Source organism: Mauremys reevesii, linkage group 27 (assembly GCF_016161935.1).
Source record: "Mauremys reevesii isolate NIE-2019 linkage group 27, ASM1616193v1, whole genome shotgun sequence".
Lineage (NCBI taxonomy): Eukaryota > Metazoa > Chordata > Testudines > Geoemydidae > Mauremys > Mauremys reevesii.
The window spans coordinates 4,541,100-4,562,090 of NC_052649.1; the positions used below are offsets into that span (position 1 = coordinate 4,541,100).

Consider the following 20,991-nt stretch of genomic DNA (forward strand, 5'->3'; position numbering starts at 1 on the left):
CTGCTGCAGTGCTGGCCTCTCTCCCTGCTGGCAGGAGGCTCTAAGCGGGAGGCTGCAGTGCAGCAGGGCCCCAGAGGCTGTGAGGGGTGCGGGAGTCGGGCCTACTGATGAACTGATGCTTAGCTTGGTAGCTGGTTTCCTTTGAAAAAACACCCACGCCGGTCTCTGCCGCTGGAGGCTGAGGAGACATCAGGCTGGGTCTGCAGGCAGCCCAAAACAGACACTCTGAGGCAGGTGGGCACGGCCTCATACCGCTCAGTGGGGTGTTGACTCTGAAGCCTAATGGCAACGACTTTACATGTCTGTTAACGCTGTCACTGATCAAAGCAAACACATGGGCAGAGCTAGCCTTGGGGGTTGAGCAGGAGTGACTATCGCGCCTCCCATCCCCTGCAGTGGGGTTATGTGAGAGGGCACCTGCCCCACGGAGCACCAGCTACTGTACAGAGGGCCTGATCCTGCTCTCACTGCAGCCTGGGAGTGGTGTGGGGTGCAGGGGAGAGACAGGAAAATGAAAGAGCAGCGACACATGGCAGACAGAATAGGGGCATGGGAAAGCAGGATTCCTGGGGTCTGTTGCCATCTCCCCACCTCCCTTCCCTTCTGTGTGCCCCAGTTTGTCTGTCCAAGGGGTGTAAAGGCCTTGGGCCACACCAACAAAGCTCTCGGAGAGCCTCAGGGGAGAGTACCGAGGGAGGACGCTTACAAATCCATAACCGTCACTATGATAGCCCTACTTGTCTCATCCTAGGGCCAGCGAGGCCAGCACGCTCCAAGTCCTGCTCCATCAGCACAGCCACCTCTTGGCTGCTAGGAGAATCTTCGTTAGCAGTAGAGGGCCTATGGCATGCAGCAATTCTGATTCCAGCAGTGACACATCCACTAATCAGCTGGTGGCTGCATGAGGGCTAACTCCAGCCCTGCCCAAGGTGAAGGGTGGGCTGGAGTGGCAGGGGCTGGCCCTGAAAGCTGAGCACTTCCCACGGGCTGGAAGCAGGGACCGAGACCCCTTCTCTTATCCTACCCTCTCAGCAGAAGACCTTTCTTGGGGGCAAGGGGGACTTTATCAGCTGTACGCTCCAGGTGTCTGGATATGGGGGGACGGGAGGCCCTGCTCCCTCCATCTCCATCAGTGGGCAGGACGGGGGCCGGCAACATTCTCAGCGCTCAGTCCTGGGGCTGGTGATTGCTTTGTATAGCCGGGGTTTGGGGTTAGGCAGCAGCAGCTTCCCAGGCGGCAGGTTAAACACCAGCACCGGAGGAGGCAGGTGGAGGTAGCTGGCTCCAGCCTGTAATTCGGCTCAGTCAGTGCCAGGGGTTGAGGGGCTCCTCCCTCTCGCAATTTGAGCTGGCTGGATGGTACACGTGCTACAATTTGTTTGCACAGACTTGAGAGACAGCCAGGCCTCCTTCGGGGGGAGCTGGAAGGGATGAGCCTGGGTGGCTTCCAGCACTTGGATGGCTTCCAGGCAGAGAGGCTGGGCTGATGCCAGGCTTTGGGGGAAGTCATCTTGAGAAGGCCTCAGGCACATGGCAGGAGAAGGGTTACCTTGAGCTGCTCTGCCTGCCTGTCACATACCTGCCCTCAGCTCGGTGGCAGGCAGCAAGCAGGGACCAGGGCTCGGGGGCCAGGCCTGCTGTCTACTGGGAGGAAGCAGTTCGGTCCCAGCACAGCGCCTGTCTGCAGCCCCCTCTCAGCTGGCTGGTTCCACATGACTCCACAGCTGCCCCTCAGCCCTTTGCTTACTGGGGCTGTGGCAGGCACAGGCCGTGCCTTTACCCACACCAGCATCCATGCCCCTGGCAGCAGCAGCAACTTTAACTTCCCTATTAAAGAGACACACTCGGGCCAAGAGAAACTGACTGGAACAGAGGGTTGAGAGTTGGGGTCTAAATGCTCCGGAGGGACAGGCTTGTTCCCCAGTCCCTGCACAGCGAACGCCCTGACTTTCAAAGGCGCTGAGCCCCCACAACTCCCACCACCCCGAGTGGAAGCTGGGGGTTCCCGGTGGTTCTGCTAACCAGCGTTCAATACCTCTACAAGCCCTTCCCCGGTGAAAGGGAACAGAACCTGCACCTCCCTGTGATCAGAGCGGCGTCTCCCAGCACAGCAGCATCGTGAGCAGCACCGGAGCCCAGCTGTGCTCTGGAAAAGATCTCAGTGTTGTAATGCCCCCAATGCTCTCGGATTAGGCTGACAACTCCACTCAGCCTGAGTCAGTTCTGCTTTGGTCAGGCCCAGCTGACAGTACAGGGATTTTGTTTCCCCCCCCCTCCTTGGAAAAGTGAGTAGATTTGGGGTCCGGGTTGATACGTTTTCATGACACATTTGCAGCACCTCTAGAAATGTTACCTGCCCCTGAGTTGCAGCCAGCGCTGCGGGTAGGCACTGTTTAAGCAGCAGCCAGGACTGACACCGGAGAGCTTGCTCAGGTGGCTTTCCCCCTTCCCCATGGTCATTTTGTCGTGTTCCAGCCAGCAGTTGCCTGGGTTTGTGCCAGTAGGTAGGTGGAGCTGGTGCTCTTAGCTGCAGACCCCACAGCCCCAGAATGTGACAAATAGCAAGAGGACACTGGGGGACTGCCTTTCAGGGACCACATGCGAGCAGGGAGGGGAACTGCCCCAGTAAGGCGTTTAGGAGACTGCACTGCAGTACGTTTATCCAGCAAGCTTGGTAAGCACGGTTGTTGCAGAGAGGAGTGAGAGCTGCTGCATCCAAGCCGGTGTTGAAGGGAAAACCCCAGGGCAGACTGTGCTCTGGCAGAGGTCTCCGAGCAGAGCCAGCCGCATGCTGATATTCTGCAAGCCTGGCTTCAGCACCGATGCTACTCAGCCTCACGGGGGCTCAGCTCACCCATGGGTGCAGCCCACATGCATCTCGGTGCGTGTCTGCCCTGAGTTCCGCTGTCCCTGCAGGTCAAGCCTCCGCTGAGGGGGGAGAGCAGGGACAGCCCCCGGCTGGCATTTTGGCTGCATCACCAACCCCACCAGCTCCTGGCTGGAAGTTTCTAGATCAGCACTGCAGGCACAGCTGGCCGCACAGCTGCACCATTTGGAGCTGCACTCTCATGAATATTCATGAGGCAGCCCCAACCAATCGGCAGAGCAACTACCATTAGCGAGCATCTGTCAGGTTTTTTAAATGAACTTCTTCTGACATTTTAGATTTTCCTCTGTAGGCTTCATTCCCCCCCCTCCCCCCAAAATCGTGCGAGGCAGAGAACACGCCCATGAGAAGGGCGGGGGAAGGAAAAACCTCAACATAAGCACCTGGGGAAATCGACCGACACCCAACTTGATTTTCGCAGCCAGCCCTGCGACCGCCAAATCCTGAGTCAATGAAACTGAGCAAGGGACGGTGTGATCTACCCACCCGGTCATGGCAGGCTCTGCCGGCAGGCGCCCTGAGGGAAACTGACTCCCGCCTTGCTGAGCAGCACGGGCTGCGTTCCTACCTGCAGGGTGGCCCTCACCTTCCGCCAGCCCAGCCCGTGGGTCACACCCCCCCTACTGAGCTCTGGGCACAGAGGGGAAGAGTTGGGCTACCGCAGAGCTTGGCCACCACCAGATGCCAGCTGAGCCCGCAGCCGCTCCGCTCTTCTCTATGGCCCCTGCCGGTTGTCAGCCCCCTGCCGCAGCCCAAGGAAGGAGCACCCGAAAGGACAGAACTGGGCTGAGGGGAGGAGCGAGGGCTGCTGTGCAGCGGTATATGGAAAGGGGCTGGCAGGATCAGTGCCAGCCTCCACCACTGTGTCCCTCCCACCCCAAAGCCACATGCATGCACCCTAGAAACCAAGCCCCTCTGCTCCCCCACCACCCCCATTATTTCCCCCCTCCCCCCCAACATGATCACTTTGTGATTAGACTTCCCTGCTCCGCCTGGGTCCCTCCTGGTCTCTTCCTCACCCCGCCAGACATAAATCACCAGCACCCAGTGTCTCATGTGCTTCTCATTTATTGCAGGCCAGAGCATCTCAGCTCGGCCGTCTGAGCCATGCCAATGCCAGAGGATGGGCTGGGGAGCAGCAGAGTAAATGGACCCGACAGGCTGCAAGCAGAGAGGCCCTGGTGGTAGCTGCAGCGTGGGATTGCCCCGTCTTTACTAAAGGATTCTTTCTTCGGTTCTGCTCCCTCCTGGCTGGCTATAGGGATCACCCCCCTTTGCCCGCTTCAGCTCCAGTTGGCGGTTCGGCTCGGGCAGGTCTGGGTTAGCCAAAAGATTTGTTCTCCTGCAGGGAAGCCCAGCTTGAGGGGTGCCCCACACAAAAGAGGAGCACAACCAACCTTCTGACCTCAGTGTCCCACCACAAGACATTCCCCCAGCCCTGCCGCAATGGAGGAATCAATCCTGCAATATCGAGCCCCCAGGGAAAGCTCACCGGCTCATTCCAGCGGCACGCAGCCTGCATGCTGAGCCAGGCCAGGAGGACCCAGCATGTGGGTCTCTGGCTCAGCACAGCTGAGGGGAGGCCGCCCCAGAGGAGCTGTTTAAAGGTGGCTCTCGGCCGTGCAAAGCAGCGCCGCTCGTGCCTACGCGGCCGTTGGGTTTTCAATGCTACAAAGACTGAATTCTAGTTCTAGGAACGAGAATCCACTGGGCATTGCTGGGACAGCTGGCTGGTCTGCTGCTGGGCAAGGAGGGACAGCAAGTCCGCCCAGGGATCCAGACATCGCTCCAGGAGGATCTCTGCAGCGATGAGCATCTGCCTCCATGACCCAGCTCCACGGGGACAGAGGATCAAGCCAAGATCAAGGGAGCTGGCTTTTGTTTTCAAGCAGCCTCCACCCCTACTACACACCGTTCCCCCCACGAGAGCATGACGCAGCCCCGGGGAGTAACAAACTGAGGTTCTACTAAGCACTGGTTCCCTTTTCGTACAGCTCAGCTGTGTATTCACCCAGCACCTGCCTCGCCAGAGGAGCGTCCAGAGGTGGCAGGAAGTGGTCACAAGCTGCTGGGAGTAGAGGGGCTGAGGCTGAGGACCACGTGCCATGCAGGGTCCCAATCCTGCACCGACAGGAGCCACTCAGCTGCCATCCTTGGCTCTCCGCAGAGCAAGAGCCGCTGCTCCCAATATCCTTCGTGCTGCTTACTCCGTCTCCGGCTGCTCCGTAGGAGAATCCAGGCTATCCGAGTGGCTGTCTTCCATGCCGAAGTCGCTCCAGCGCGAAGGGGGTTTCAGGCAGCTCCGAACAGGGGGGCTTCCGAGACCAGCGCAGCTACGGAGAGAAGGCACAGGAGAGTCAAGAAGGAAGAGGGGTTCCAGGCAAGATGCGCAGCCCCCGCTCTCCTGAGCTGCACACGCGTCCTGCCCGGCGTAACAGCCTGGAGCAGGGAGCCACTGACAGAGGAGCTCCTGCCACCTTACCCCCGGCTCCTGGGAGCGCTGGGGCCAAGCTGCCGGCAGCACTAGGACCTGAGTGCTCTGAAGCCTGGCCCCCGACCCCAGCAATCCCAGGAGGAGCAGCGGGGGGCTCCAGATCCACCAGTGCTCCCGGGTAGAGAGCAGCAGGCAGCTTCCTTTCAGCCACCTGCCCCCATCTGCCTGCAGCCTCTTCTCCGTGCTTCCACAGGGGCCTCTTCCGCAGCTGGCCCAAGGAGCAGTGCAGGTGGAGCCAGCTCAGCCAGCCAGCTGCTCCCCTCCTCCAGCGCCGCACGCCCCTGCACCACCACTCCGCTTCCAGGCATCCCCATCCACCAAGAGCAGCACCGAGCGCTCTGCGAAGAGGGGAAGGGAGGGGGAAGAGATGGGAAATTCCTCCGTGCGGCCAGGACAGGAGTCACCAAGGAGGGGCTTAGAGCATTGGCAGCTGAGCCAGCGAAGCGTCTAGCCTGCCGAGCTGCCTGGATACCTACCCCTCAGCCCAGCTCACTGCGCCCATTCCAAACCCTTCCTTAAACCGCGGGGCTCGTGCTGGAGCCCACCCACGCCTCTTCTCCTGCTACTTAAAACCAAGAGAGACACGCTGCACCGGGCGTGATCTTCAGAGCCAGAAACGGACTCTCAGGTTAAAGGATCCAGCCGGAGAGGCACAAGGCATCTCTGCTAGGCCTAGGCTGAGCCTACCCCAGGGTCTTCCTAACGGGCGTGGGGGGACCCAGCACCAATTAAAGCCTTTGGTTAATTAGCCAGGGAACACACAAGCAATGCAGCTGGGTTCATTTGCCTGGCAGCCTAGGACGACAATCCTGTCGTGGCTCGATTCACCTCCCCTCCCTTTGGCCAGGGTGAGAAATGCGTCTCCGCTCCTCAGGGCTGCTGGTGCATAGGAGCCAGTGGAATACAAAGTATTCTCAGCACCGACGTCCCCTGGGGACAGGTGCCTTGAGGCCTTGCAAGAGGCTGCACCACAGCGCTTCTCTATTGAAAGGTTGCTCAGAGTTGAGGGGATGGGGGTGGCTCCCCCACATCACACCGGAGGCTTAGAGAGATTCTACCGTAGGTGCCTGCGGCGTGAGGTCTAGCGCCCCGACCCAACTACTCCCCCTAGAGGAGAGGGGCAGCTGGCAGGCTGCAGAAACTGTCCCACCGAGTGATGGAAATTGGTACAAATCCGGAGCACAAGACGCTTCTCCTGTTATAAGCTCTACCGCTGTGGCCACGGGGCGGGGGGGACGGGACACACAGGAGCTTGTCTGGCAGTGTCCTTTCCCCTCCCAGGATTCCTCCCCTCTCCTAGTATCACAACATCCACCCTCCAGCAAGGGAGGTGGAGGCGACTCTCCCAGGCAGAGCCACTTCCGCCACAAGGCTGCTTTGCCACTGGAGAATGACAATCATTCCTCACCCTCGCCAGTCTGAGATGCTCAGGCCACGGTCTGGGTTAGCCGTGGGCCTTCACCAGGCTGTTTGAGCCCAGCAGTGCGGTAGGAGAAAGGCCAAGGGAAGCGGGTATTAGATGAGTCAGGTGGGGGCTCCGCGTTCAACACGGGGAGCGTCAGGAAGGAAGCATATGCTTGTTCTGGTGCCCAAAGGGGAGCTGAGCCCTTCGGAACATGCGGCCCCCATCGCTCCAGAGTGCGACACCTTTGCTACTGATGAAGGGAGGCCCCTGGTGAGCACAGAGCAGCGACGGGACTCTAGACTGCTCCTTCCGGGCAGATGGCGCACGACGTGGAGAAATCCTCCAAGCGGGCCGTGACGAGTCCTGGGGCGCTCAGGAGCCGGTGGGGGCTGGGGATCGTGTGAATTAAAGCCACGTCCCTATTTGGATGTGGTGTGTTCTTTGGGAGGATCGGACCAAGCCCATTAGACCCCACATGGTCACAACAGCTGATGCAGTGGCTAAGTTGCGGTAAGGCCCATAGCCGTGTTACGGGCTCTCTGGAGAGGCCACAGCCAGGTTCCAACCATTTTTCCAGCTCTGGTCTAGCTAGCACAGATCAGCTGCAAGCATGGAAAGGGGCTTGGTTCTTAGCCTAGTTCCAGCTATCGATCTCACTGCATCCAACCCACGAGTCCCTCCGCTTGCTCCCAGTACCTGCCGTAGAGTTCTGCCCCCGCCACGAGCGCAGGGCGGGTGTCTTCTTCCTGCACCCAGCCGCAGTTCGACATGGCGTAGTGGAGGATGGCGTCCGTGACAGTCAGGGAGCTCTGGCCCTGCACGCACGCCTCGATCTCGGGCACCGACAGCTGGCTCTGCAGGAAGAGATGCAACTGGCTGTCCGACAGGAGGACCACGTTCTGCACAACCCTGGAGAGAGACAGGAAGCGAGGGGACAATGCAGAATGTGGTATAGCCCCATAGGCCTGTGTACCAGCCACAGGGGCTGGTAGCCAGCAAGGGCAGGGGAGGATCCTGCTGAAGATGGTAGAGAACATTTTCATGCCCCCGCCCCCACTCAAAAAGCCAGCATTACCCCCCTCTCAGCTCAGGCTCCCTAGCGGGAACACTCTTCTCTGACCCCAGACAAACACCACCCTCAAGCCTGGGGGAACGGAGCCGGTAGGCAGCCTTCTTTCCTGCTGGGAAGCAGGGCTTTGGGGTGAAATAGCCCCCGACCCATTTCAGGCACCAAGCCAGCCGTGTGGGAGAGCTGCATCCCTTCCACTCACTTCTCCAGGAACTGCTGGAGCCCCTGTCTCCGTTTCTCAATGAACTCATCGGTGCTGCCTGCAAAGAAGGTGGATTTCCCCGGCAGCTCCGGGACAGGCCTGAGGGAACAGAGCAGAGGAAGGAAGACAGCTCGGTCTCCACAGCCGGAACGAGGTGACGTGGGACGGACCTGGTGGGAGAAGCGGCTCGGAGCCGGCCTCGTGCAAACAGCAAGAACGCGTTTTCACCCACCGCCAACCTGGGACGATCGTAGCAGTCCCGGGCCTGGGAACAGCCAGCATTTGCACAGCTCGATTGTTAGACACCCGCCATCCTCTGCAAGCAAGAGATTGCCCAGGGAGGCATTTCCTTCGGTGCTGGGCACTCGCTCACTCCACGTGACTCACCCCCGGTCACATTTACTAGAATTAGGATAGTAGGAAACACTATTTCACTAGGAGGGTGAAAGCACTGGAATGGGTTCCCTAGGGATGTGGTGGAATCTCCATCCTTAGAGGTTTTTAAGGCCTGGCTTGACAAACCCCTGGCTGGGATGATTTAGTTGGGGTTGGTCCTGCTTTGAGCAGGGGGTTGGACTAGAACCTCCTGAGGTCTCTTCAAACCCTGATAGTCTATGAACCCAGTTCACCTGACCTAGAATCTGTGGGTGCAGCCAACCCTTTGGGCCAGTTTCTATTGCCCCTGCTCTCTTCTGTCTATAATGCCTTATCCTACGGAGGGTCAGGATCCCCTTAGCACAGAGGTGTTGGGTAAGTTGGCGTCTGGCATCAGGGAGGCAGAGGAGGAATTTTACACTCACACTAAGCCAGCGTTTTTCTGGAGCTGCTTCCTCAGCCACACGAACTCGCGGTACCTTCTGCGCACGCACGAGGTCTTGGCGGTAAAGGCCTTGCTGTTGGTCTGTGAAACGAGACGCAGGAGGACGGGAAAGGTCAGAGGTGGCTCCCTGTAGGGGGGCACAGATCTCCCTTCAATGCCAGCTCATTCTTCCCATAAGGTCCTGCAGTCCTGTGCTCCAAGGGGAACGTTCTGATCTGAACCAGAACATGGTATTAAGTTGCAAACAGAGGGTCCAAGCCAATCTTTTGATGTCAAGAGGAGCAGCAGGACTTTACATGCAAACGAGTGGGGGTGCGGCATGGTTTCATGGCCTGAACATGGAGCTGAGGGCCTGGAACTGCTCTAATCATGGCCCCAACTCGCTGCTGGAACTTGCTCTGACACCAAGGGATCATTTAATTCCCTAGATCAGGGATTCTCCGCCTTTTCCTTTGTGAGCCCAACATCCTATTAAAAACTCCACAGCCCAGCTGTGCCACAACTGGTTTTCTGCATATAAAAGCCAGGGCCGGTGTTAGGGGGTAGCGAGCAGAGCAACTACCTGGAGACCCACGCCACAGGGGGCCCTGCGAAGCGAAGTTGTTCAGGCTTCAGTTTCAGCCCCGGCCGGCAGGGTTCAAGGACCCAGGCTTCAGCCCCATGCAGCGGGGCTCTGGCTTTCTGCCCTGGGCCCCAGCGAGTCTAATGCTGGCTCTGCTCGTGGCCCCCGGTTGAGATCAACTGATCTAGATAGGTGCTTGCAGAGAAGGGGGAGTGAGAGATGATGGAAAGATCAACTAGTTAAAGCACCGATAACCGTACAGGGCTAAGCAAGCTCTACACAGCAGAATCCTGCCGGAGGGGCAGAGTGGACCACGCTGGGATTTGAACTGGTTGGAGTGCAGAGGCCCTGGGGCTCTGATTGTCCAGCACCCTGCACCATCTCAAACTGCTGCCAAGTGATGCCAGATCGGGAGGTAGCGTTTTACACCCACTTTTCACTGGGGAGAGGCGACAGCGCGGTGCGGTGTCAGACTCAGCTCCATTCCTGCCGTCCCCCAGAGCCGCTCTGCACTTACATGGAGGAAGATTTTATAATCCACATAGGAATTCCAGGAGCCTTCGTTCTGGAGCCGAGGGTCCTGAACACGCACCGTGGTCAGCTCCTGAGGGCAGAGAAATGTTGCCTAACTCCAAGTAGATGTTCACAGCAGCCCCATCCTAAACAGCCTAGTCCTGACTTCCCGTCACCCCGCTGTAACCCACAGCAGAGAGCAGCTGGCGGCAAGGTCTGCAAGTGGCAGGAACAGGCAAACGGTGCTGCCTTGGAGAAGCTGGGTACTGATCTCAGGAGCACCAGACTTTGAAGGGGAAGTGGCCCAGCCATACTCTGAGGTTCGTTCTACCTGGTGATTCCCCAAACTATAATCCTCCCACCCCGTCCTACCCGTAAAGGCCCACGCTGCTGCAGCCATGCTAGGCAGACAGCTCCTGCCCTGATCACCCCTATAATCCCCCCACCTGACCCTGTAAAACCCTCCACGTTATCCCCCTGGGTACCAGCTAAGGGTTCCCCACCTCTTCCCCCGCCATGTGTAGCTCCAGCTTTGCTAGCGCTAACTCGCTCACCACTATGGTTCGATCTTTGCCTGAATTCAAAGGCTCCATACGTCCCCCAACCTGCCAGCCCCCCAAACACGGAACAGAAAACGGCAGAAACTCGGGAGAGCCTTACTTCTTGCTCCTGAGTCTCCAACATCCTACAGCCAGAGCCCAGAGGGAAGCATCTGTCCAGATGAAAACAAACAGACCCTCAGTTAGACGGAGCAGATCTGACACAAAGCTAAAGGTGCCTGGACTTGTTCACATGTTCAGCTGGAGGCGATGCCCCCTCACCCCATTCCTTCTTACCCTCCACACCAGGATACCCCATTTTCCCCCTGCTCAGTCCCCCTTCTTCTGCTCCCCCCCTCCCCCCAATGCCAGGGTCCTCCATTCCCCATCTCCATGTGCCCATCCCCTCCCCCCACCATTGTTACTTCTCTTCTGGCTGGGAGATTAGTCAGTCAGGGTGTCAACAGGCTAAACCATGGGGAGGACAGGCAGAGCTGGGCTAGGGTGGTGTTCTACCGAAAGGCGGTAATGGGTGCCATGCTCAACCAGTTCTTTGATCTACAGCCTGTTTGCAGAGGTGCTTGAAGCTGTGCATCTGCTAAAGGGTTGACAAGGGCTCTGTACAGACCCTCAGCCCCCCCCAAGTCAATACGGTTCCACCCATGGATGCCTAGAACCATGTGGAATTGATCAGACGCCACGTTCAGAAGTTGCCGTGTTAGACGGAGGCCATCGGACTGAGCTAACAAAGGTGCTGATCTCCTGCAAAGGGAGTTCCCCCACCGTCACCAGAGTCCTGCATCGGAAAGGCTACAACCTGGGCCAGCTCTACACTACAGACCTACGTCGGCATCAACGCCTCGCACAGGGGTGTGAAAAATAAACAACCCGCGCGGCGGAGTTATACCGACCTAACCCCCCGTGCGGGCAGCGCCATGGCGACGGGCGAGCTGCTACCGCCTCTCAGGGAGACGGATTAACTGCACCAACAGACGCTCTCCCGCCGGCAGACAAGCAGCTTCACTAAAGCGCTACAGCTGCACCGCTCTAGCGCGGTACGGGAAGACAAGTCCTCAGAGAGGTTCAGGCAGGGTGACCAGATGTCCTGATTTTATAGGGACAGTCCCGATTTCTGGGTCTTTTTCTTATATAGGCTCCTTTTACCCCACCCCACCCCGATTTTTCGCAGCACAACAGTAACAGAGGTCGTTTTAAGCAAAAGCCCTTTCATAGGAGGGTGACCCAGGATCTTTGGCCACGCAGGGCAGAGAAGACCCCTGCTTTTAAGGTCTAGTCCAAATGGCTTGCGTGGACTCTGTTACTTTACCTTGGAAAGGTGGAGGGTTGAGTCAGCATCAACCTGTGCCAAGGGGTGTGTAGGATATTTCCCCTCCAAGATAACTGGTACTTCTGCCACCCAGTCTTCCCTTGTGGCTAGGTTAAATAGCCAGAAACAGCTGGCTATTTGTGCTGTGTGTTTGTACCGTGCCTAACACAATGGTGTCCCGGGTGTTGCAGTAACACACAGCATGTAATAATTGGTGATCAGACAGGACGTTAGTTCAGTTCTTCAAAAACCAAGAGAGCTCAGTTGAAAGGACAGGTCAGTTCCACCCAGCTCTTGTACATTTGTGGCTGTTTCAATACCAGCCCTGCAGGCAGAGAAATGTAAGCCTGTTTGGATTCATTAGGTCCTGGATGTGTGTGCACACAGGAGAATGGCTGAAGATGGTCTCACCTTTTGCTAGAGCACAGAGGAAGTTTATCCTCTTAAAACAACTAACTTTCATTCACTCCCATGCTGGGAACTTGACTGATTTTTGAAGTTCACCATAATAAAAACTCAACCCCGCCTAGCAAACATAAGAACGGCCACACTGGGTCAGACCAAAGGTCCATCTAGCCCAGCGTCCTGCCTTCCGACAGTGGCCAATGCCAGGTGCCCCAAGGGGAATGAACAGAACAGAGAATCATCAAGTGATCTGTCCCCTGTCGCCCATTCCCAGCTTCTTGCAAAGAGAGGTTAGGGACACCAACTCTGCCCATCCTGGCTAATAGCCAATGATGGACCTATCCTCCATTAACTTATCTAGTTCTTTTCTGAACCCTGTTATAGTCTTGGCCTTCACAACATCCTCTGGCAAGGAGTTCCACAGATTGACTGTGTGTTGTGTGAAGAAATACTTCCTGTTTGTTTGTTTTAAACCTGCCACCTGTTAATTTCATTTGGTGACCCCTAGTTCTTGTGATCACGCTGATGAGATTGTGGCAAAAAAAGGGGCAAACAGAGATCCCATCTGAAGGTTTACAGCTTCCTACCCCCAAGTTTTCGGTCTTATCACAACATATCTGCTTCAATTTCATGTTTTGCCAACACCAATGTAACCTCTGAGGAAGGATCACACTTTAATCAGATGCATCTGATGAAATGGGTTTTATCCCCACGAAAGCTTATGCCCAAATAAATTTGTTAGTCTCTAAGGTGCCACAAGGACTCCTCACTTTAACCTGGGTGGTAGAATCCAAAAAGCCAGCCTCCCAAGTTGTCTTGATAAGCTATACAGTGGAGGCAGTGTCATCTAGTGGTTAGAACGAGAGACTGTGCATCTATTTCCAGCTCTCCTGGTGCACTGACACACCTTGGGCAAGCAGCAGACTCCTTCCCCATTTGTAATTATATTCATCATTTGCGTTGTGGGAGCACAAAGGAGCCCGTCAGAAATCAGATTCCATGGTGCTGTAAACACCGATAGCAACACCCATCTCCTTCCCAGCACAGGGTTAATTAACTTTTGTAAAGTACTTGGAAAGCCCAAAATAAGAGGTGCCAAAGGAGGTCCCTGTATTATTAGTCACCAAGCTTCAACAATTAAGTTACATAGCAGAGATATTAGCACAGTACCGTCACACAAACCACTTCCTTGGCTGCATCCCTCCAAGTTGTACTGGATGGCCTCAGTCGATTTGATGCACCATTAAATGCTTCTGACTTAAGCTGTCTGCAATACCTGTTCTGCAACATAATTAGCTTTCGCTCTCAATAGCTTGAAGAGAAACAGATACAACAACAAATTGTGGCAACAGTCCAGCCAGTGGGACCCTGCGGATTTCAGAGATAAGGCTCTTAAACCAGTTCAGCTTGCTTTATATATTGCAGACACATCTGGGCCATTCATCGGGGCAGCTGGAGGGCTGAGCCTGCCCGGGGCATCCTGGCTTCACCTCTTCCAGCTGGATTGTTTGTAGAGGGTTTTTGAGGGATGGATTTACGGCTTTGTATGCAGCGTTGTTGCAGCCATATTGGTCCCAGAATATTAGCGAGACAGGGTGGGTGAAGTAATATCTTCTATTGGACCAGTTTCTGTTGGTGAGAGAGACAAGAGATCTGGGAAGTGTACTCAGTGTCACAGCTAAATACAAGGTGGAACAGATTATTTAGCATAGGTAGTTAGCACATATTTCAAGAGACCATGCAAGGTGAAGTGAACCATTTTCACCTCTCCTGCCATAGGGAGAGAAATCCAGGATGCCCACCTTGAAGGGGTTAAGGTGTGTATGGGAATATCTTCTCGAGCCAACTTCTGTTGGTGAGAGAAAGACACCAACCAAGGACACTCCGCCAGAGAAGTAGAGCACATTCTGCCATGTGCCACTCCAATGCCCTGAACCTGCTTCAATACAGAAATAAAACTCATTCCAACTACCCATCTCTATCTGTCCCCTACCAGCCCACACTGGAACCCTATACTCAATGGGAACCACATCTACAACAAAAATCCCTCCTGAATCCCTCTTCTGGCCTTCAAAACAACACCCCAACCTCTCCATAATCACCATCAGAAGCAAGCTCCCCACAGACTAGCACACACCCACTCAAAGCAGGACCAGATCTTGCCAGAACAGCAGATGCAAAACCTGTAGACATATCTCCACTGTTACGATGATCAACACACCTTGCAAGATCCCTGGATCCCACACATGCCTCTCACAACATGTGGTGTACCACCCCCAGTGCACCAAATGCCCCAACAACCACCAGGTGCGTGAACCAAGAATCACTATGCTCTCGAATGAACTCGCCCAGAAAAAAAAAAGAAAATCTACAAGACTAAAACACCGTATCAATCAGGGCCGGCTCCAGCGTTTTTGCTGCCCCAAGCGGCCGGGGTGGGGGCCGCGATCAGCGGCAGCTCTACTGCGCCGCTTCATTCTTCAGCGGCAATTCAGTGGCTGGTCCTTCCCTCCAAGAGGGACTTGCTGCCGAAGAGCCGGACGTGCCGCTCCTTTCCGTTGACCACCCCAAGCACCTGCTTGCTGCGCTGCTGCCTGGAGCTGGCCCTGGTATCAATTGTGGGTGAACACTTTCCACAAAGCGATCACTCCCTATCTGACCTCTCAGTCCTCATCCTCAAAGGAAACCTGCACAGCACTCTCCAAAGAGGAGCCTGGGCGCTTAAATTCATTACTTTACTAGATACGAAAAACCATGGACTGAATAGCCACTGGATTTATGGCTCTTTATAACAATCTCTAAAACCCACTACCCCAGCCCCCTGCTTCTTCTGGAGAGGTGTTAGGCCACTTCACCTTGAATGTTCCCTTGAAATATGTGTTAACTATTTACTCTAAACCAGTGGTCCCCAACCTTTTCCGTGGGGCGGGCGCCGGACGACTACCCGCCGAGGACCATGGCCGCTGGACAAGCAGCCACTGAAATGCCGCCGTGAAGCGGCAACATCAAGAGGCGTCGCCACCGAAATTTAGCGGGATTTCAGCGGTAGCGCTTCTTGACGTTCTCAGCGGCATTTCGGCAGCTGCTTGTCCAGCGGCCAGTAGGCAGGTGCACATGGATGCCCCAGTGGGTGCCATGGCGCCCACAGGCACCGCACTAGGGACCCCTGCTTTAATCTGCTCCATCTTGTATTCAGCTGTGACACTGAGTACCTTTCCCTGGCCTGTGGAGCGCCGTGTAAGGGGATGTCTACACTGGCACTTTGTCGGCAAAACTTTTGTCATTCAGGGGTGTTAAAAAAACCACACACACACACCCACATGACACAAATTCTACCGACGAAAAACGCCGGTGTGAACAGCGCTTTGTCAGCAGGAGCGCTCTCCTGCCGACAAAGCCACTGCCGCTCGTGGGGGGTGGAATTTTTTTGTCCGCAGGAGAGCTCTCTCCTGCCGACAAACAGCAGCCACGCTGCGCGGCTTTTAGTGGCAAGGCTGTACCGGCACAGCCGTGTCACTAAAAGGGGCGTGGTGTAGCCATACCCTAAGCTGGAAAACTCTCTCACCAACAGAATAGAAACACAAATAAGGTGCTTTGCATGTTTTGATTTTTTGGTTGATTTTTTTTTGCTTTAGACTTGCTAGCTAATAAGTCTGCTACTGCGAAAAGTGATATTTGTATATTTGTTAAAATTACTTTTCACAACAGACGTACTCAGCTCCGGACAAGCTGGGGGACAAATTAAGCCCTGGATGGGGAGGGAGTTGCAGTGGCAATTGGAGTCTGGATGGAGGGCTGGAGGAGGCAGCAGGGGTCAGGGTGATAGTGGGGGATGAGCCTGGGGCCAGAGCATGAAGCCCTGTGGCTTGGGGAATGAGCCCAGCACCACACAGCCAGAGCCTGCCACCCACCACCCCAGGGATGAAGCCCGAGTCCCACCGCTCCCAGGAGGGTAGAGAACTCCCACTGATCACCTGCTCCTACAATGTTTGTGGGGCGCCAGAAAGGGGCAGGGACCAGCCCCTGCTGGCTTTGTCCCCTCTCCACCCCTGCCCATCACCACCCAGGAGGCTGTGGCCACAGGAAAAGCCCCTGGTGGCTGCATTAGAGAAACTCGAGCTTAGATGGCATAGAAACCAGTTTTTGCCGCAATTGTGTTTAAAGAGACGGATTCAACCTAAGAATGCTTAGAAACGTGCTTTTTAAAAAAATCTAGCACTTCTTAAATTAGAAGTGAATTTTTACTACCCAATTTGTCACTCTGCTCTTTATTGTGTGGTGGATTTTTCTGGGGGTGGAGGGACTTAGGGGGCGCATTTGTCACCTTGGACAAGGAAAATAAATGAAATAGGTTTCACTTCTGTTTGTAGCCAGTTTCACTTTAAGGTTCCCAGTGCTGCAAAGTTTCCGTCTCAGACACTGCCAGCACATTTTTATATGTTTAAAGGCAACCTACAAAAAAAAAGTTTGGTTGCGTTTTTGAGTCATGTCTCTATTCAAAGTTGCACCAGACACACTTAAATCTATTTAAACAAAGTTCAAATTGGATTATCTTAACTTGGTTTATGTAGATTTACCTTAATTCGATTCCTTGCCATTTTTAATTTGGATTAAACAGAGGTGCCAAATCTTGTGATATTTGGAATTTTTTCTTAAAGCCCCAGCTCCTGGAGTCATGTGACAGAGTTTCAGCTTTAATTTTTTTTTTTTAAGTTCCTAGCCCTCACGATTGTGGAAAAAATGCTTTAAAATGTGACCCTTACAGATACAAAAAACAGAAGCCAAATAAAAAAACCCAACATTTATTCTCTTTAAATCTCATGATTTTTAACCTGATCTTATGACTGACTCATGATTTTTAAACAATTGTGGTTGGCAATGCTGATTAAGGGTGTCCTCACTAGGTTTAGCTAAATCAGTATTTAAACTGATTTAAAATTCAACTAGTGCAGCCTTGAATATAGGCTAGGCCTTAGTTTTGTTGTGAAGTATAAAAGAAGTCAGCTGCACCCCTCTGAAAAATTTAAAAGTGGCTTATTTGCCTTAAAAATAAGGAACACTGGTTTGTCTTTTGCTGGAGAACTTCTAGTTGACTCAAATATCTCCTTGGGGGCTCTCATCCTCTTCTTCCTCGTTAATTGACAGGATGTGCTTTCCTCCCAAGTGTTTGTTGAGTAAATGTTTCAAAATCCTTGGGGTTTTTTAAACCGTCCGAATAAAAGTTCCACCACCGGCACTCTCTCTTCCTCCACACCGCATACAGGCGTTGGCCTCATCCGTTTAGAAATTCCCACCAGTTATATTGGTTAGTTGTGCAGCTAACCTGGTGCTGGCCCAGCGTCATTTAGTCAGGTCTCAATTCCCCCATTAACTGGGATACCAAGACTCCAGTCAGCACAGAGAGTTCCAGGTTAAGAGCTAGATAAGACCTAGATTTTCAAGGAAAATCTTTTGGGTTGCCTTTGCATGAAAAGAAGGGAACAAGTCCAGTTGCATTCCTCCTTATGCAGGTCACCTTTAGATGAAGCTATTTTGCACAGGATTCTCTTTTAAACTGTGTAAGTTTCAAAGACCGACTTTACTCTTCCTTCTGGTGAAGTAACCTCAAACTGCTGCATCCATCTAGATATCCAGGGCGAGAACTTACAGGGCTCAACACCTACAATTGGGACTAGGGTTTTCAGAAGAGCTCAGCTCTCATTTAAGCACCGAAACTAAGGTCCAGGCTTTCAGAAGTGCTAATTCTGACTGAAACTCTCATCCTAGGTGCATTGAAATGAGAGGTTTACCATTGACTTCAGTGGGATTTCACCCATATTTCCAACAGGGTCAGCAACCAACCTACTGAGCTCTTTTAGAATCCATCCTCAGACCTGCACCATACAAAACCCCATAACCTATGCTTTAAAAAAAAAAAGTTACTATAATACTGGCCTTTTCTACATATATTTGCAGTTGAGGTGGAGGAGAACTGAGGAGGCGGTTTCTATCTGAAAGCATTATATATCGCCTATTATTTCAATGCAACATCCCGTACTCCACTAACCCGGCTATCCTGTTTAGCAGGCTGACATTTTAATAATAAAAGGTAACCTGCTGGCCCTGGTAGACTTATCGCCTGGCAATGCTATTGGCAGGGAAATAGCAGGGGCCCATGGAGCAGGTTTCATAGGCAAAGCCAAGCAGTTATTCCCTATTGGTCACAATAGGAGAGATGACAATAAGTTGGTACAGTAACACAGTGTCTCTAACTGGCCTCGTTTCTAGTTGTGTGGCTTGGGTTCTATTTATATACACTGCCTGTCCTACGCCCAAAGAGGCCCGTGGGCAGTCTCGGCCCTGAGTTGACCCGCTGTGGGGCAGGGTGGGGGCTACATTCCAGGCAAGCTACAGAATTTGAGAGATGCCCCCCCACCTTTGGAATGAGAAAAATCCACCCCCCCACCCTTCCCCCCACTTTGAACATGGTGGTCCCCCTCCCCTACCCATGCCCCCTCTTCCCCTCCCACGCACTTTGGACATGGTTCCCCCCCCTCCACTTTTGACATGGTCTCTCCCTCCCCAATGCCCCCACTTTGGACATGGTTCCTTCCCAATGCCCCTCTCCCCGCACTTTGGACATGGTTCCCTCCCCTTCCCAATGCCCCCTTTGGACATGGTTCTCGCCCCTCCCCAATGCCCCCTCCCCACTCTTTGGACATGGTTCCCTCCCCGACCCATTTCCGTCCTCTTACCCCCCACACACTCTTTGGACGTGGTTCCCTCCCCCACACCAGCGCCCCCCAACACTCACCCCCCCGCACCCTGTGGAGACCGCCCCCCTACCCGCATCCTCACCTCTTCCCGCAGGACAGGTGTCCCCAGTGTCGGCGCGGCCCCTTTAAGAGGCGAGGGGCTCCGCTCCCGTTCCCTTATAGCCGAGCTCACGGGCTCCTTCCGGTGGAACCCCGGGGCAGGATGGGAGATGTAGTTCCAGTCCTAGGCAGGACTCCACCTACCCCCGCCCTGTAGAGAGGCTGGCGAGGAGAAAAACAAAGAAAGAAACAAAGAGAGTAGGATGAGAGTGAGGAAGAATAGAATGAGGAAAAGGAAAGAAAGAACGAACACAGTGACAAAGGAGACAAGAAAGAAAGAGGCTGGTGCAAAGAAAAAAGAGGCTAAGAAGACAGAGGGAAGAGGAGCAAGAAAGAAAGGAGAGAAGGTCAAGGAGAGAGGTGGAAAAAAGAGCATGGGTGAGACTGGGGTATGGGTGTGTTGGAAGGAGGTCCTCTTACTGAGGAAGAGGCAGAATCTGACCTCTGCACCTGTTTGTGGAGGTCACCTGGTGCCCTGTGTGTACAACAGCCTCACACAAGGACAAGGTGGATGAGGTAAGATCTTTTTGTTGGACCAACATCCGTTGGGAAGAGAGACAAGCTTTGGAGCACACAGAGGCAACAGCTATGTCAACGGGGAAAACTCTCCCATCAACATAGTGCTGTCTACACAGGGGGTTACAGTCAGGAAAGGAAAGGACACCCAAGCAACACCGTCAAAAGACACACCTGGGAGCTGAAATTCATATTTTGCTAGATACTAAAAATCGTGGACTGAATAGAAACACTGGATTTATTCCTTATTACAACACTCTAAACCCACTTAAACCCTGCCCACCTTTTTCCTTTCCACCCTGACTGGAGAGGTGTTAACAAAGGCCACTTCACTGTGAATGGTCCCTTGAAGTATCTATTTCACCCTGTACCCTGAGTACATTTCCCGGACCTGAAGAAGAGCACTCTGGAGCTTGAAAGTTTGTCTCTTTCACCAACTATCTGGTCTCTCTAAAGTGCTGGGACCAACATGGCTACAACAACACTGCATATCACAAGAGGACAGCAGCCCCTTCAGCCTTCCCCACCCCATGGATATAGGTGGTGTTGCAAACTCCCATTCTTTTGTCATGATGATTAGGTGGGAATCTCAGCTTTCATTTAAAACAAAAGTAAAAAAAAATTTTTAAATTCCTAGTCCTCGTGACTTCAGAGAAAAGCTTGAAAATGTGATGTGGGTGAACCCTAAAGGCTCAGAAAATAAAACTATAGGGCTTAAAGTGAGAGGAACAAAAAGGAGCTCCCTCTCTTTTCCTTGACTTGGTTAAGCAGTCCTCCTGCACCTCACACATGGTTGGTGCCATGACCACTTTTTCCTGTTTCAGTTTGCTTTATTAACCAGTAAAAACAACCCACTGAAACAGCATCCCAGTGAACCCAAGAAGCAAAGTGTTGAAGACAGGATGCTCCTGGCGTGTTTGGTTCAGACCCTGTACCAGGATATAAAAAGGGACTGGATATTTAAATAGGTGTCAAGGATCTGCAGTGTCATAATTAATTACCATACAATTTTTTGAAGGGATATTAAAAACCTTATGCTTCAGCTAAATCAATCTCTAACTATTAGAGATCAGGATGAGATCTATGTAAGGAGAAGACAGTCCGATAACTGCCTGCTGGATGATTCTTACACCTTTCTCTGAAGCACCTTGTACCAGCCACTGTCAGAGACAGAACGTGGACTAGATAGGCCTGAGGTCTGATCCACTCTGGAGATTCCTGTATTCCTAGGGCTTATGCTTTCACACTATTCTTCCTAACCATGAAGGTAGAAATTTCTTCTTTGAATGAAATCTGATTTTCCCCTAATCACCTGCCTCCTGGAGATAGATCTTTAAGAAAATCTCATGAGCTCCATCCTGACCTCTAATAGTTAAGAGCTTGGCTTGAATCCTGAAA

The 20,991-nt window shown here is 53.5% G+C and overlaps 1 protein-coding gene across 6 annotated transcripts; it reads right to left on the minus strand.

The window, feature by feature from the left end:
• Positions 1–3,939: 3,939 nt before the first annotated feature.
• On the minus strand, positions 3,940–19,243 carry SNX11 (sorting nexin 11). Of its 6 annotated transcripts, none has more exons than XM_039516980.1 (8): positions 19,061–19,239; positions 13,394–13,852; positions 10,613–10,664; positions 9,957–10,043; positions 8,858–8,958; positions 8,058–8,156; positions 7,483–7,695; positions 3,940–5,220 (listed from the first exon to the last, which is right to left on the minus strand). In XM_039516980.1, the coding sequence occupies exons 3-8, from the start codon at positions 10,634–10,636 to the stop codon at positions 5,091–5,093; spliced, it is 654 nt and encodes a 217-aa protein (XP_039372914.1). In that variant the 5' UTR covers positions 10,637–10,664; positions 13,394–13,852; positions 19,061–19,239; the 3' UTR covers positions 3,940–5,090. The 6 variants fall into 6 exon arrangements, with proteins under 6 accessions (XP_039372914.1, XP_039372917.1, XP_039372915.1 ...); XM_039516983.1 differs by having other exon boundaries at positions 8,858–9,004; XM_039516981.1 differs by lacking the exon at positions 19,061–19,239 and adding an exon at positions 14,026–14,159.
• Between the last annotated feature and the right edge of the window lie 1,748 nt (positions 19,244–20,991).

Excerpts from the sequence above, each read along its gene's own strand:
- SNX11 (XM_039516979.1), bottom strand. The coding sequence starts at position 10,636 with ATGTTGGAGACTCAGGAGCAAGAA. Across the intron at positions 10,044-10,612 it reads TGGAGACTCAGGAGCAAGAA|GAGCTGACCACGGTGCGTGT; the intron begins GTAAGGCTCTCC and ends CTCTGCCCTCAG. Across the intron at positions 8,959-9,956 it reads ATTATAAAATCTTCCTCCAT|ACCAACAGCAAGGCCTTTAC; the intron begins GTAAGTGCAGAG and ends CTCGTTTCACAG.